Raw genomic sequence first — 16495 nt, forward strand, 5'->3', positions numbered from 1 at the left:
CCCCTTGTTCATGAAGGACTGCTCCCTTTCATTTTAATGGAGAGGCTTAGCATGCACGTTTCACGTTCAACACATTCCCTGCTCCTGGGAACTGCAGGAGGGGAAAGTACTCTTGTTCTTGGGTCAGGTTTCCCACAGGCATCTGGTTGGCCACTATGAGAACAGGATGCTGGACTGGATGAACCATTGGCCTCATCCAGCAGGCTCTCTTTATGTTTGTACCTTCAGCCGAGCCACCCTAGGTCTTAATGCGATGGGCTGCGTGGTTACTTGAATGCAAAAGGTAACCGGAAGGAGGTAGGAATGGAAAAACCTGTCGGTTTCACTGTCTGGACATTACATTCCAGGAGTGTACAATCTGTGTACACAAATAGCCGAGTTGTACACTTGCACATTTATTTATACGTAATGCACAATCATTGCCCACTTGGGTGCATAACTGTATTAATCAATGAATGATTCCCACAGGCACTTGCAAATGCGTGTAATGTGCAAATAAGCCGTACGTTTATTCTCCCAGTCTGAAATTTAGTTTGCAGTTTAAAGCAAAAGCTCTTGTGGTGATTCATCAGCGTTAGACACGGTCTTGCAAACAATTTCCTTTAATACAGTACATCTTGATATGTCCATCTCCCTGATATAAGCACTTTATGGACCCTTTTCTCCTAGTATTTTTAATATTTTGTTGGAAGCCAGCCAGAATGGCAGGAGGTGTGTGTTTGTGTTAATATACAATTTTTTATTGTTTTGGGGGAGCTATACTGTGCAAGTCAGAGATGTGTGGATGTTGACAGTTTCATTTTTGGTTTGCATAGTGTTCTGGGAAGTCTGACATTGATGCTCATTAAAATGCAAACAGTAAATGAACCCCCACCCACCCCTCGTAGAACCCTGCAGCGATTCTTTCTTCTCCTCACCCTTGTTCTCCGATAAAAGGTCTGAGACCAATGAGATGCTTGAAAATCTCACGGGCAAAGCAACACCCCATTTACTTATTTGGGGCAGCTTAGGCTGGAACTCTATCCGCTCTATGAGATTCACTGTTAGCTGTCAACTTGGGAGCCAGTTCTTGTGATCACCCTGCAGGTGGAAGCTTATCTTCCCTGCCCCTCACGCCTTTTTGTCTCACTTGAATTCTTGGAACACGTTTTTAAAGAATTGAAAGTGACATCAACCGGCCGAGGATCCTAGAGGAGGAGATGCCAGACAGTGTCAGGAAACAGATTATTAAGAACATGTGCTGCGCAAGCCGTCTTGGGAATGCAGTGTGGGTGGGTTGGTGCAACTCAATTTATTCAATTCTGTCACAAGATATTGCTTATGCCAGTCCAGGAGACGGCAGAAAGCCACCTTGTCTGGTGACAAGCCTTGAATAGATGGAGTTGTCCCTCAGCTCAGCTTGGAACATGTCATGATTACAGCAGTTCTTTTATAATGAACTGTTTCCTAGCGCCAGTAGTCTCTTTCTTCCTTACCTGAATCCTGGATAAGAAACAAGAGACCCAGGTCTGCCTAGCGGTTGTTGGGTGGCTTTTTTGCGCTTTGGTTAGGGATGGGTGAATTTGTCAATTTCAATTTACCTCTGCTCATTTTTTCCAGGCTTAAGTTCAGTTCCCCACAGCAGTTTGCAATTTTTTAAAAAAGATACGCGTCTGCCTCAAAACTAAGGTCTACCTCCATCTCCATCGCATGGGTCCTTAGGGCCACCTTTCTCATGGAATAACAGTCCTGAGAAATTTGGAGAAGTGCAAATTTCAAAGGGTGGCAGCTGCGGTTCAGTGTGTGCATTGTTTCGGGAAGTGCGAAATTTGGTGCATCCACCTTTAATTGCGAACTGAGCCAAATTTCTTCTCCATTGCCATGCCATCCCAGTGCAGGGACTGGAACACTGGGCTTTGGGTTCAAATTATGAGAATGGGGGAGATAATAGATTTGGTTTGTCTTGAAAGGTAAATCTGCCTAATTCATACTAAAAAGGTAAAGGGACCCCTGACCATTAGGTCCAGTCATGACCAACTCTGGGGTTGCGGCGCTCATCTCGCTTTAGTGGCCAAGGGAGCCGGCGTACAGCTTCCGGGTCATGTGGCCAGCATGACTAAGCCACTTCTGGCGAACCAGAGCAGCACACGGAAACGCCATTTACCTTCCCGCCGGAGCGGTACCTATTTATCTACTTGCACTTTGACGTGCTTTCGAACTGCTAGGTGGGCAGGAGCAGGGACCCAGCAACAGGAGCTCACCCCATCGCGGGGATTCGAACCGCTGACCTGATTGGCAAGTCCTAGGCTCAGTGGTTTAACCCACAGCGCCACCCGCGTCCCAATTCATACTACTTCCCTTTCAAATCCACCCCCGGGAAGAGCTGGAAGGGCTGTGGCTCAGTGGTGGAGCATGCAGGAGGTTTCTGATTCAATTCTACTACCTCTGGGGCAGGCTGGCAAACATCCCCTCTGCCTGAAACCCTGGAGAGCCACTGTGAGTCAGTGTAGACCCGTGGCTCTCAAACTTTTTTCTCTGGTCCACACTTTTCAGAATAAAAATTTGCTCAGGCCACGCCGAATTTTTTATTGATTAAAAAATACATCAGAAAATGAAACAACAACTAGCAGTGTTTGATTTATAAGATGGGACACAACTGTTTTATAATATAATCACAGGACATCCAGAAAGTGTGAAACAATTCAGCTACCAAAAAACATGAATCATTCCCAAAATATAATTATAAACAAGCCTCTTAGATATGTACCTTAAGTATGGATACAAGCTCATTGAGAGGATTGAGCTTGCTTTTGCCTGATAATCTCTAAATTGAGTCTAAATTGAGACAAACACTCATCTCCACATCAACACAATTAAGCCTTTCTCTTTTCTGATCTTTCATATTTGTCAGAGTAGAAAATCCGTGTTCACAACAATATGTGATGGGGAACTGTAGAAGAATAGCCAATGCTCTTGAAGAGAAGTGGGGATACTGTTTCTGGTTGTATACCCAAAAAAAGAGTCCTGTGTTTCATTTTCAAGGTGTGAGCGTGCAAAATGCAGGCCATTTCCTCTTCTTCATTCAGTGTCAGCCCTGAACAGCTGCAGTTCGAAAAGGGGTCTCTAACCCGGTCGAGGTTTTCTGTAGACGACAGTGGGAAGTAATGATCAAATCTTTTTCCACCAGCGTTGCAACATGTCCCTGTACGAGGCCGCAAAATTCATTGCTTGTCTTAAAACTTTTTACCAATGGGAACATTCTGAAGTTTCTTTGATTGTCTTTGAATCTTCCCACAACACTTGCCATCGTCTCCTGCCGCACCATCTGAGAACCACTAGTTTGGACTATACTACTGAGTATATTTGCTTGTTATTGTAAGGTTGTATTTGCTGTGCTATAAAAGGAAAAACTTAATAAAAATTATACGGGGGGGGGGAATTGTTTGGACTATACTGAGCTAGATGGAGCAATATTCTGCCTCTTTCATAAGCGTCACTCTGTGTTCTATGGAAGGCAAATGCTTCCCCACCAAACTTGCATACCCAGCATGTGTCAGCACACCGAGAGCGAGCGAGCATCAGAAAGCATCTCTTCCTCACTTTGCAAATTATTAGTGACAAATTCTCTTTTTGTTGCTCTTTGCAAATTTAACTCCCCCCACCCCTTCTTTTCCTCTAGTGATAGTCAACGGAGCGCCGCTTAACATTTAATTAATTGGATTAATTCCTGATGGTTGTAAACAAAAAGCAGATGAATTGTATTAATTGGGAGAAAACGAAGCGACCGGTGGCACCAGGCGGGAGTGGGTGGGAGCGCAAGCATGGCTTTAAAAAGGGGAAAGGCACTCTTAATTAATTGATTTGCAGCAAACTCCTCTCTGGATAATTACGCTCAGCATGGACCCGTCAGTGCAATTAGCTCCCACTTGTCACTTAATATCAATCTGTTTGGGTTCAGGTGTTCATGGAAGGCAGGCTCAACAGGAAGCGCAGGGCATGAATGGCAAGTGATGATTTCTTGCCATCACACTTCGTGTTCACTTCCTGTTTTCCTACCTAGCAAAGTGAGGGCAGAAGAAGAGCTATAGAACAGGGAAAGAGACATGCCTTCTGCAGTCAACCCAAATGCATTCTTTTCTCAGTGGAGAAACTCCATCAGTTGTCAAGGAGATAAGTAACTATACAACCTTTAGAAGACGTCTGAAGGCAGCCCTGTACAGAGAAGCTTTTAATGTTTTATTATGTTTTTGTATATGCTGGAAGCCACCCCGAGTGGTTGGGGCAACCCGCTCCGATGGGTGGGGGGCAAATAATAGCATTATTATTGTTTCCTTGTCTTCTCATCATGTAGGGGAAGTCAGCTTTCAAAGGCACCAATTGGCTAGTGCCTGTGATGTTGACAGCGTGGTTCCCTCAGCCCCCCAAAATATTTCTTGCGTTATTATTTTTTTTGAAAAGGTCAAGGATGGCTGCATACATGCATGAAAATGTACACATGCTACTTTTAAAAACAGATGTGAAAGATAGGCGAAGCACGGAGATAAGGACCAGACTGATGACTGATAATTCAGTCTACAGTGGTACCTCGGGTTACATACGCTTCAGGTTACAGACTCTGCTAACCCAGAAATATTGCTTCAAGTTAAGAACTTTGCTTCAGGATGAGAACAGAAATCGTGCTCCGGCGGTGCAGCAGGAGGCCCCATTAGCTAAAGTGGTGCTTCAGGTTAAGAACAGTTTCAGGTTAAGTACGGACCTCTGGAAGGAATTAAGTACTTAACAAAGGTACCACTGTACTTGTTTGCGCAAGATATTTTTCAAAGTTGGAATCACACCACAGATTTTAGGGCTGCCACCCAATTGAATAAATGTTTCATCAGTCATGAGTGACAGTCGATCCATCAGTCGACTATTCAGTCTGCATATGTTTGCGTGTGAGTAGAAGCAATGGTTCTGCAGCAAAAACAAAACTCGGATGACGAGTCTGTTGCATCAGATGACATCTTAGAGCAGGCATTCCCCGTTGAGAGCATGCCTCTTCAGGCGGTGCTTATGGGCTGCAGTTTTTATAAGTACTTCATTTCATAAAATTTATACACCCCTTGATTTCAAAACAACCTCAGCCTCAAAGCAGTTTACAAAAAATGAATGAATGAATTAAATTATCAGCAAAAAATACAGTTAAAAACAATTATTCAAGACATGTAAAAACTAATTGAAATCAATAAAAAGCTGGAAACCAGTTTACAACATGTATCAACATTCTATGTGTCTGAGCAGGCTTGCCTAAACAAAAATGCTTTTTGATGTTAATAGGAAGGGAGGTTCAAATTTCAAAGATTGATTTGTTACAAATGCAGAATGAGTGTTATGTGGCGTGTGTTACAGTACCCATTCCAGAGAGCAGGGCAGTCGAGTGGGCATGTTTGGGATGAACTGATCCCGCAAGTAAACTGGTCCCAAGTTGTTCAGGAATTTATATGTACAGTGGTACCTCTGGTTATGTACTTAATTCGTTCCGGAGGTCCGTTCTTAACCTGAAGACCACTTTAGCTAATGGGGCCTCCCGCTGCCGCTGCTGCGCCACCGCTGCACAATTTCTGTTCTCATCCTGGAGCAAAGTTCTTAACCCGAGGTAATATTTCTGGGTTAGCGGAGTCTGTAACCTGAAGCGTATGTAACCCAAGGTACCACTGTACTAAAAACAGCACATTGGCCTGGTAGCAAATCAGCAAGCTGTACGGGCCTCTGACACGCTGACAGGGTCTCACTCCTGCCAGCAATTGTGGTGCAGCCTTCTGCACAAACAACGGGTTCTGGATCAGGCACAAGGGAAGCCACACACAGAGTGCATTGCAGCAGTCCCTTCTTCAGAGTAACTGCTGCATCGCTTACAAGAGACAATGCCTCTTAATGGTGCTTGCTGTCTACGTCGGTCGCAGGAGCTGCAGCCAGAAAGGGAAGTTGGCAACCCCTCTCTCTGTCTGCAGTACCTTGGCACACAGGCCTTTGGATCGTAGCATCAGTCTGTTTTGTGCTAAATAAAGATGTTTAATCCACACACGTTTTCCACGCCCCTTCAAGGCCTGAGCAAAGTGATTCGCTTTGATTTCCTTATTTATTTATTTCGCTCCACTTTTCTCTTCCGCCCCGGGTAACGACTGTTAAAAATAACTCCCAAGCAGTTTAAAAAAAAAAAAAAATACCACATACACGACAACAACCTAACCTAACAAAAATAAAGGGGTAATACATTTTGTTTCAGGTGCAAGATATTTTGACAGCGTAAGTAAGGCTTGAGAGGGTCGAAAGGAACCGGACGGTTTTTCATTTCTTCCTTTCCTCTGGTGTGCAGATAAGATGGGAGTCTTTATATGGGCAGCTCTCTCACTCACACCCATACGCACTCACACACACTTATCTCTTCCCAAGAGCAGTTGGAGAAAATGCAAATCATGAAGTTGGCTGCTAAATTGGGTTCACGACTCCTTGTCCCAGCAGTGTGGCCAGAAGAAGATGAAAAAGGACAGGTGTGTGGAGCAGTTGTATTAGTAGCAAGATTAACTGGCCTGCCGGAGAAAAGAGTTGGAGCTTTTCCAAAGGGCAGCTTCATCCTCTGAGATTGGGGCTGCAGACCTGTGGCCCTCCAGATCTTGCTGGACTGTGACTCATCTGTTGACCATGTTGGCTGGGGCTGATGGGAGTTCAAAGACCAGCAACCCCTGGAGGCTTTTGTTGTTGTTCTAACATAAATCATGTGTGCACCATATATCTAAAGCACATTTCATGCACACGACTCCCCCCCCCCACAAGGATCCTAGGAACCTAAGGGTACTGGGAACTGTAGCTCTGTGAGAGCTAAGCTACAATTACTAGGATTATTTGAGAGGAGCAAGGCAGTTTGAGCATATTGCACCTATCCTGACCCAACTGCACTGACTGCCAATTAGTTTCGGGGCCCAATGCACATTTATAAACGGGCAAAGTTTAGGACACAAGCTGGGCAGGAAGAAAATACATGGCGCCGACAAGTTCACAGATTTGTCTCTATCCATCAGATGTGCCTCTAATAAAAGGTACTGACTTCTGTGGGATTCCATTTCCCAGATTTTGTACTTTTAACAAGGCGACTTAGAGAACAGAAACGAGAGCCACGTTCAAAGGCGGCGGCGGTGGCGGCAGGTCCTGCCCTTCTGCATTGTTAGGAAGGCGACACTTGATTCCTGCTTCCTCCTGAAGCTGAGGTGGTGAGGCGGCCTGGGAGGCTGATCCCAGCCGGTGACGTGTCCTGGGAAGATAATGGTCTGTGGCCACAGCTCATCGTGTAGAGGAGGCAACTGCGGAACTGAAGGCGAGAATGGAAAATTGACAGGGTCACCATCACGTTTGCCTGCAGAACCAGGGTGGGTCCAAATGAGCAGTTTGTTGCAGTGCGTAAAGATGGAGGAGAAATTTGGTTAAATCAAAATTTGGATGTTCTTGATTTGAACATCCTGAAACTCATCACAATTCAGGTTCCTCCATATTTATCCAAACCCCCCAAAAAAAGGGGAAAAAAGCACATAGGAACCTCAGAATTAAACTTGTAATGTAACCCTACACTACAGAAAGGTAAGAGCTGCATCCATTGTCCTGCCCCCCTACCATTATGGGGACGTGGGTGGCGCTGTGGGTTAAACTACAGAGCCTAGGACTTGCCGATCGGAAGGTCGGCGGTTCGAATCCCTGTGAGCTCCCATTGCTCGGTCCCTGCTCCTGCCAACCTAGCAGTTCGAAAGCACGTCAAAGTGCAAGTAGATAAATAGGTACCGCTCCGGCGGGAAGGTAAACGCCATTTCTGTGCATTGCTCTGGTTCACCAGAGATTGGTCGATTGACTCACAGTGCATAGATGTTTTCCAGTCTACACAATTGCCCTTAAATAGGAACACAAATGAGCCTGGCTAATAATGGCCCTCCCAGTGAGCCAGTGTGGTGTAGTGGTTGAGAGCGGTAGACTCGTAATCTGGTGAACCGGGTTCGCTTCCCCACTCCTCCACATGCAGCTGCTGGGTGACCTTGGGCCAGTCACACTTCTCTGAAGTCTCTCAGCCCCACTCACCTCACAGAATGTTTGTTGTGGGGGAGGAAGGGAAAGGAGGTTGTTAGCTGCTTTGAGACTCCTTTGGGTAGTGATAAAGCGGGATATCCAATCCAAACTCTTCCTCTCCACAATCATTTAATTTCCCCTCGAGTGCTTACCTGCTTGTTCATGAAGACATAGATGATGGGGTTGTACACTGTCGCCGTCTTGGAGAAATACGATGGCAGGGAAGCGAGCGCTGGCCGTATGGCAAGGTCCTTATGGGTGGCGACCACCATGGCAAAGCTGGCGTATGGCAGCCAGCAGACGAGGAAGGCAGCCACCATGGCAACAACCATTCGTGTCACCTCCCTCTCGGCCCGCTGAGTTGTCTCCTGCTCTTTCTGCTGAGCCGCCACCTGCGGGAAGGATCAGTAAAGCGTCGAGGGACCGCTCGCTGCCCCCAGCCGTCTACAGCGATGCGCTCGAAGCAGCACAGGGCATGCACAAGCACAACTGTGCCCGGTACTCACGGTTCGCAGTGTCATCAGCAAGTTGGCGTAGGAGAAGAGGATTGTGCTGAGAGGCATGGCAAAGCAGGTCACGAACAAAGTCATGATGTAGCTGTTGTTGCTGCTTCCGCCGCTGTACCAGTTGGGGCCGCAGGATGTTCTCAAGCCTAGGATTCAAGGAAGGGAGAAAACTCTTGTACTGTATTTGTTAGGAAAATGTATTTAAAGCCCTAAACAGCCTTGGTTCAGTATACCTGAAGGAGCATCTCCACCTCCATCGTTCTGCCTGGACACTGAAGTCCAGTGCCGAGGGCTTCTGGCGGTTCCCTCGCTGCAAGAAGCCAAGTTACAGGGAACCAGGCAGAGGGCCTTCTCGGTAGTGGCACCTACCCTGTGGAACGCCCTCCCACCAGATGTCAAAGAGAAAAATAACTACCAAACTTTTAGAAGACATCTGAAGGCAGCCCTGTTTAGGGAAGCTTTTGATGTTTAATAGGTTATTGTATTTTAGTGTTTTGTTGGAGTGGCTGGGGAAACCCAGCCAGATGGGCGTGGTATAAATAAATGATGATGATGATGCAAGGAATGAATTGTACTGGGGGAAAGGAAACCTTTTAAGGCCCTGGAAATGCCAAATCATTCCCTTGTTAATTTGTTAACTCCCTTTAAAATTGAACGTGTGTGTCTTAGATAGGAGGGGTGGAAGTTGGAGGTTGGCTGGTTGCTTTGCTGAGTTTGGAAACTTTAAGCAGACGCTGTGTCCGGAGGAGTTTGTGAGGACAGGCAAGCAGTGGACTGATAACTTACGCACTGCTACAAAAGAGTTTTTGGAAGCAAGAAGCCCCTCTCTTGGGCTCAAGGGAAAGAAATGTGTTGTATTGGACTGGATGTGCATAAACACTGCTGCTTGTTGATAGTTGCCACCCTGCAAGTAAAGTCTCTTCAAAGTCTTTATGCTGAGGCGGACCAAGGATCCAGCAGGCTGAATATTGTCAGCACCGATTGGCAGTCACCATCCAGGCCATGGGTAGGCAAACTAAGGCCCGGGGGCCAGATCCGGCCCAATCACCTTCTAAATCCAGCCCACGGATGGTCTGGGAATCAGCGTGTTTTTACATGAGTAGAATGTGTCCTTTTATTTAAAATGCATCTCTGGGTTATTTGTGGGACATAGGAATTCATTCATTTTCCCCCCTTCAAAATATAGTCCGGCCCCCCACAAGGTCTGAGGGACAGTGGACTGGCCCCCTGCTGAAAAGGTTTGCTGAGCCCTGATACAGGATTTCAGATGAGGGCATTCCCAGCCATACCTAGAGATGTTCGGGGTTGAACATGGGACCTTCTACATGCCAAGCAGATGCTCTGTGACCAAGCTACAACTCTTTCCTAAACATTCATTTTTTTAAGAATAATTTTTTATTAACCGACCAATCACATCAAATCAAACCAAATTACATAAATTCCAAATTACACAGCCGAATTTTAAATTTTTGTTGGGGGTACCCATATTTCAGGTTCCAAAGGGATCCAATCAACTTCTTGCTTCTTACTGCTGTTTTAATGTCCACAAATCTAACCTTATGATGTTCACAGTACTATCCAGTCCTTTCTTATTATTTTTCCACATCTCTTATTTTCATATATTTTTCCTTTCTCTTTGTGACCTCTGATATTCTCCGCAAGCTGGTTAGAACAGTTTGTAATCCTGTGTGGATATTATTATTTTTTATCCAGTAGCCATATCCAGACGTTTTCCATATAACATCACTTCCATACATCAAAACAGTCTTAGCGTCATTAATCTTCACCAATCTGCCTCCTTTCTCAAAACCTCTGAGGAGATTCACTAGGAATGCAGTCTGAAAACAAGTCCATTCTTCCTCCCAGCTATAAATCCTTTGCAAGATGGTGACTCCGAATTAATTGCTGCGCCGTTCCCAAAAGCTCTTATTGCTTCTCGGTCTCCATAAAGCATACTTTTGGTTAAAGTTTATCTCCACACAGACCTTAATCATCCTGCTTGGGTCAATTCAACCGACAGTTCTAATGAGGAGGGGTTCTTGTAAATCACATAGAAGGAAAGTAAAAAAGGTCGTCCCCCCCATTCAGCCCCGTTGTCAACATCCCCCGCCTTTGGTGTATCTTCATCGTAAAATATTCCTGTTTCTCCAGCCCGTCGTCTTCTTTCGCAGAGGTCACTTAAATTAGCAGACTTCACTTCCCTTCTTCACTTGAAATATGTGCATTTGCTTCTTTTGTAATTAATTATTCCAAATTGCTGCAACTAGTGCGCGATCAGAGACAGCGTCCAGGAGAGCCGAGGTCCACACGGGGGCATTCTGCCTAGGGCCCTCACCCCCTTCTTTCAAATTAGGGGGTGATTTATGGGCACAGCAGGCAAGGGCAGTGTTCCCCATTTCCTTGGGACAACAAGGGAGGCTGCCTACTCCCATAACAGCCTCTTAATTACCCCGTGTGGGTCGGAGAGATGGTATTGTCGGCCATCTTCCAATGCGCCCCCTAGTGGCCCCCCTCTTTCTTTCCTAAACATTCAATTCCCATCGGCCCAGCCAGCACTTCTATGGGAGACTACAGCTCCCATCACCCCTAATTAGAATGGCCTGTGGCATGGGTGTAGCCAGGATTTTTGTTAGCGGGGGGCAGGACTTGGTTGTGGGGGGGCACAACTGACGTGATTAGTTAATTAATTATTTCTATTTTACTTGATCGGGGGGGCAGCTGCCCCCCCGCCCCCTTTGGCTACACCCATGGCCAGTGGTCAGGGATGATGGGAGTCAGAGTCCAGTGACATATGTCAGGCTCCACATTGGCCAACCCTGGTGTAGAGTGATTAAACGTAGACAAAACCCTTGGATCCAGTCCCTAATGGCACCTCCTGTTCAAAAGATCAGGGCTAAGGCCTACTGGGATATGATATACAATGAATTTAAAAAGGTTTTAAAATACAGTGGTACCTTGGGTTAAGTACTTAATTCGTTTCGGAGGTCTGTTCTTAACCTGAAACTATTCTTAACCTGAAGCACCACTTTAGCTAATGGGGCCTCTTGCTGCCGCCGCGCCGCTGGAGCACGATTTCTGTTCTCATCCTGAAGCAAAGTTCTTAACCTGAAGCACTATTTCTGGATTAGTGGAGTCGCTGCTTTGTTAGAGCAATGTATCAGGATATGTGAATATGGAAAATGGAAAACTTAATAAAATTATATATATATAATATTTTTCACTCTATAAGATGCACCAGACCACAAGATGCACCTAGTTTTCGGAAAAGGAAAACAAGAAAAAAATATATTCTGAATCTCAGAAGCCAGAACAGCAAGAGGGATCGCTGTGCAGCGAAAGCAGCAATCCCTCTTGCTGTTCTGGCTTCTGGGATAGCTGCGCAGCCTGCATTCGCTCCATTAGACGCACACACATTTCCCCTTACTTTTTAGGAGGGAAAAAGTGAGTCTTATAGAGCAAAAAATACTATATATATAAAAAGATCAGGGCTAGATGGTCAAACAGTTTGAGACGGCATAAGGCATCTTCCTAAAGTCCCCTGTCAACAAACCTTCAGGGACATAGCTGCTCCAACCGAGGAGTGGTGGGACCGTCCAGACTAAGGACCACCCCCAAGTGAAAGCACAACCAAGCACCGCATGCCTTTTCTGGAAGCGGAAATCGCCCACTGGTTTGCAGATCACGAGATACCTCTCAAAGGCCAGGATCGCCAAGGACCAAAGACCCACAATCCCTGGAAAAAAGAAGAAGAGATGAACCTAGAATTTTAGGGTTGGAGGACTGTCTCAGTGGCCATCCAGTCCAAGCCCTATTCAGTGTAGGAGTCTGGCACCTGCAACATCCCTGGCAGGTAGCTGACCCAACTCTGCTGAAAGAGCCCCAGCTGCAGAGAGTTCACCACCACCTCCTGGGACAGTTCAGCTCCCTTGTTAAGCTGCCCCTCCCATCAGGCAGTGTCTCCAAAGTTTTAGCCGATATCTGCTTCCACCTTGGTTCTAGTCATGCCTTCTAGAGCAATAGAGAACACGTCTCTAATAATAATAATAATAATAATAATAATAATAATAATAATAATAATAATAATTTATTTATACCCCGCCCATCTGGCTGGGCTTCCCCAGCCACTCTGGGCGGCTTCCAAAAAAATATTAAAATACTGTAATACATCAAACATTAAAAGCTTCCCTAAGCAGGGCTGCCTTCAGATGTCTTCTAAAAGTCTGGTAGTTATTGTTCTCTTTGACATCTGTTGGGAGGGCGTTCCACAGGGAGGGCGCCACTACCGAGAAGGCCCTCTGCCTGGTTCCCTGTAACTTAGCTTCTCGCAGGGAGGGAACCGCCAGAAGGCCCTCTGTGCTGGACCTCAGTGTCCGGGTAAAATGATGGGGGTGGAGACGCTCCTTCAGATATACCAGACCGAGGCCGTTTAGGGCTTTAAAGGTCAGCACCAACACTTTGAACTGTGCTCGGAAACGTACTGGGAGCCAATGTAGGTCTTTCAAGATCAGTGTTATATGGTCTCAGCAGCCACTCCCAGTCACCAGTCTAGCTGCCGCATTCTGGATTAGTTGTAGTTTCTGGGTCACCTTCAAAGATAGCCCCACGTAGTTCCATCCTCGAGAAGAGCTCAGGGATGAACAAGAGCCAAACATAGCAGGCACAGCTTTTGCGTGTTTCCTTTGAAAAATGCAGATTTTATTCATAACATAAACTCAGGGTTGACCGGTGCCCATTGGAAATGGTAGGGCAACAGGCAGGGAGCCTAACAGCAGGTGGCGCCAGAGCCAAGCAATTCAAGTTTTGTTCCCATCCTCTTCCTCTCTGCAAGGGCAATGCTGAGAATGAGGAGCAGGAGGGAGCTGATGGGCAGTGCCACCCTCTGGGCTGGTTGTGAGTAAGATGGCAGAGAGGTTGGGCTTGGCTGAGCTGAGAATGAGGGTGGTGAGGCAGTGCCCTATTTTCCCTAATGGACCAGCCTATGCTAGTTGGAAAAAGAAAGGGTAGAGAGGAGAGGTTGACCACAGAGAAGGGGAATAACTAGAGCACAATCTTAAAAATGGCTAGGTAAAGGTAAAGGGACCCCTGACCATTAGGTCTAGTCGTGGCCGACTCTGGGGTTGCGGCGCTCATCTCGCTTTACTGGCAGAGGGAGCCGGCGTACAGCTTCCGGGTCATGTGGCCAGCAGGACTAAGCCGCTTCTGGAGAACCAGAGCAGCGCACGGAAACACCATTACCTTCCCGCCAGAGCGGTACCTACCATATTTTTTGCTCTATAAGACTCACTTTTTGCCTCCTAAAAAGTAAGGGGAAATGTGTGTGCATCTTATGGAGCGAATGCAGGCTGTGCAGCTATCTCAGAAGCCAGAACAGCAAGAGGGATTGCTGCTTTCACTGCACAGCAATCCCTCTTGCTGTTCTGGCTTCTGAGATTCAGAATATTTTTTTTCTTGTTTTCCTCCTCCAAAAACTAGGTGCATCTTGTGGTCCGGTGCGTCTTATAGAGCGAAAAATACAGTATTTATCTACTTGCACTTTGACGTGCTTTCGAGTTTTCTAAATGATCAGATAGCAGCACAAAATGGCATTTACTCATGGGGAAACTATGGCGCTATCGTTTTTTGTTTTTTTAAAATCAAGGTTGCTGAGGTTTCGAAGAATTATTTTTATACTGAATCAGACAGTTGGTCCATCTAGCTCAGTATTGTCTACCCTGACTGGCAGCAGCTTGTCAGGGTTTCAGACAGCATTCTCCCCCAGCCCCAACTGGAGATGCCATTGGGGATTAACCCCAATGACTTTGTGAGTCACAAAGGTCTTCTAAATATGAAGCAGGCTTCCAGTCCTTGGGGTTCCGAATTAAGGGCTGGTTTAAAGAGGAAAGCAGGAATGTGCCTCCCTGGATGGCAGCTTGATCCATCTTCCTTGAACCCATCTAACTCAGTATTGATCACACTCGCTGGCAGCAGCTCCCTCTAGGATTTCAGAAAGGGTAAAATTCCTAATTTTTCCTGGAGATGCCAGGGATTGAACCTGGGTTCTTCTGCATGAAAAGCAGATGTTCCACTTCTAAGCTGGGCCCTTCCCGATATTCCATTGTGTTTGTAGGCCAACTCTGACTTCCTCTGCTTCAGGCATCCCTTCCCACCCAACCTGCAATATGAGTATCATAAACACTGGCAACTGTTGTGCAGATTATGGAGATGTGCGACGCACAGTGTGCTCCGAATGCTCCAACAGTAGCGTATACCGTATTTTTCGCTCCATAAGACACACTTTTTTCTTCCTAAAAAGTAAGGGGGAATGTCTGTGCGTCTTATGGAGTGAATGCATGGTCCCTGGAGCCGAATTGCACAGGGGCAAAAAGCAAATCATGCTTTTTTATTTTTGTAAGAGGTAAGTGGGTGTTGAAACAAAGCTGCTGATCTTTTGCCGACCGGGGAGAGAGATAAGGGACACTAGAGATAAAGGCGGCTGCCTGGGAGGGGGCAGGTAAAGACAGCAAACTTGCAAAGGGGGGAAACAGGAAGACTAACGCAATAAGGAGAGAAATTAGAAGAAAAGGAGGAGCAAAAAACTGCTCCAGCTAAGGAAAAGACACTAAGGCAAACAAGAGGGAAGGGAGTGTTGAAAGGAAGCAGCTGATCGGCAAGCGATCGGGGAGAGAGATAAGGAATGGTAGAGATAAAGGAGGCTGCCTGGGAGGGGGAAGGTAAAAGCCCATGGATCCTCAGGATTTTTGCATTGGGTCACCCCAAATTCACCATCAGATCACATAGCATGTCCATGGCTACAGCCTGCACCAAAAAAATCACGCATCCACTGTTTCCTGTAGCTGCAATGGTGCAAAAATGTGGTTACAAAGCACGGATCCACATGGATCCTCAGGATTTTTGCATTGGGTCACCCCAAATTCACCATCAGATCACATGTCTGTGGCCACAGCAAGAACCACAAAAATCATAGATCCACTGTTTCGTTCAAAATATTTTTTTTCTTGTTTTCCTCCTCTAAAAACTAGGTGCGTCTTATGGAGCGAAAAATACGGTAAATGCAAGGTCTGATAACTGCTTTTCAAAGGAAACCAAAGGGCCACCAGGGTCATCTCCCTACCTGTTAAGGAGACCATGAAGCCTTCAAATTCACAGGTCGCCTGGCCAAAGATAAAGAAGCCATGGGCGTTGTTTATGAAGCTGATGGTGCTCCCAAAGAAGGTGACCAAGAGATCAGCCAACGCCAGGTTCACCAGGACGTAGTTCAAAGGAGAACGGAGCTTCTTGAACTGGACAGAGACCACAATCACCAAGCCGTTTGCCAAGGTGGCCGAGATGACCACCAGCCCCATGAGGACAGCCACTGATACGTAGGTGCTCTGTGGGGCCAGGTAGGGCCATTGCGGCCCCTCAAAAGGGCCTGGGGTCCCGTTTCTCACCTCAACCCATGAAGAGTTTGAAGCTTGCATTTCTTCTATTGGGGACGGAGATCGGGTGAGGCTGAGCAAGCAATCGACTCCTTCGAAGGGCTGCTTGCCCCCTTTATAAGGCCGGAGGTGTGTCAGGAATTTGGAGCAGATCCCAGGCATTAAGGCACCTTAAGCTTTCTTAAGTCCGGGTCTCAATAATCAGCTCGCCATCCAAAAAGGAGATGAAGTTCAAGAGCTGATTATGTACGACTGTCAAGACGCTGCTCCATTTAACTGAGTGGGATTTTCTTTTATGCTGACTCAAGTGTTTGGGTGCTTAGTTTAAATGGCTGAAAACTGTGTGTGTGTGTGTGTGTGTGTGTGTGTGTGTGTGTGTGTGTGTGTGTAAGTGTGTGTGTGTAAGTGTGTAAACTGGGCAAAGCGATTGTGGCCCTCCAAGCATCTCCCTCTGGCCCTCAGAACCCTCCCTGGACCATACCTCACAGGTCCTGCTTTGAATCC

At 46.4% G+C, this 16495-nt stretch overlaps 1 protein-coding gene across 1 annotated transcript; it reads right to left on the reverse strand.

Moving 5' to 3' along the window:
* Positions 1-7970: 7970 nt before the first annotated feature.
* LOC309331791 (pinopsin-like) lies at positions 7971-16377 on the reverse strand. The gene is made up of 4 exons (XM_081844326.1): positions 15685-16377; positions 12124-12306; positions 8574-8719; positions 7971-8459 (listed from the first exon to the last, which is right to left on the reverse strand). Exons 1-4 carry the CDS (start codon positions 16151-16153, stop codon positions 8193-8195), a joined length of 1065 nt encoding a protein of 354 aa, XP_081700452.1. The 5' UTR covers positions 16154-16377; the 3' UTR covers positions 7971-8192.
* Positions 16378-16495: the final 118 nt, after the last annotated feature.

This window comes from Podarcis erhardii, assembly GCF_964252035.2.
Source record: "Podarcis erhardii genome assembly, chromosome: 16".
NCBI lineage: Eukaryota > Metazoa > Chordata > Lepidosauria > Squamata > Lacertidae > Podarcis > Podarcis erhardii.

What these genes read in the sequence shown, in the direction of transcription:
- LOC309331791 (XM_081844326.1), bottom strand. Translation starts at nt 16,153, where the DNA reads ATGCCTGGGATCTGCTCCAAATTCCTGACACACCTCCGGCCTTATAAA. An exon ending in GAGCAGCTATGTCCCTGAAG is followed by an intron (nt 8,720 to 12,123) that starts GTTTGTTGACAG and finishes CTTGAATCCTAG; the next exon opens with GCTTGAGAACATCCTGCGGC. An exon ending in TGCTGATGACACTGCGAACC is followed by an intron (nt 8,460 to 8,573) that starts GTGAGTACCGGG and finishes TCCTTCCCGCAG; the next exon opens with GTGGCGGCTCAGCAGAAAGA.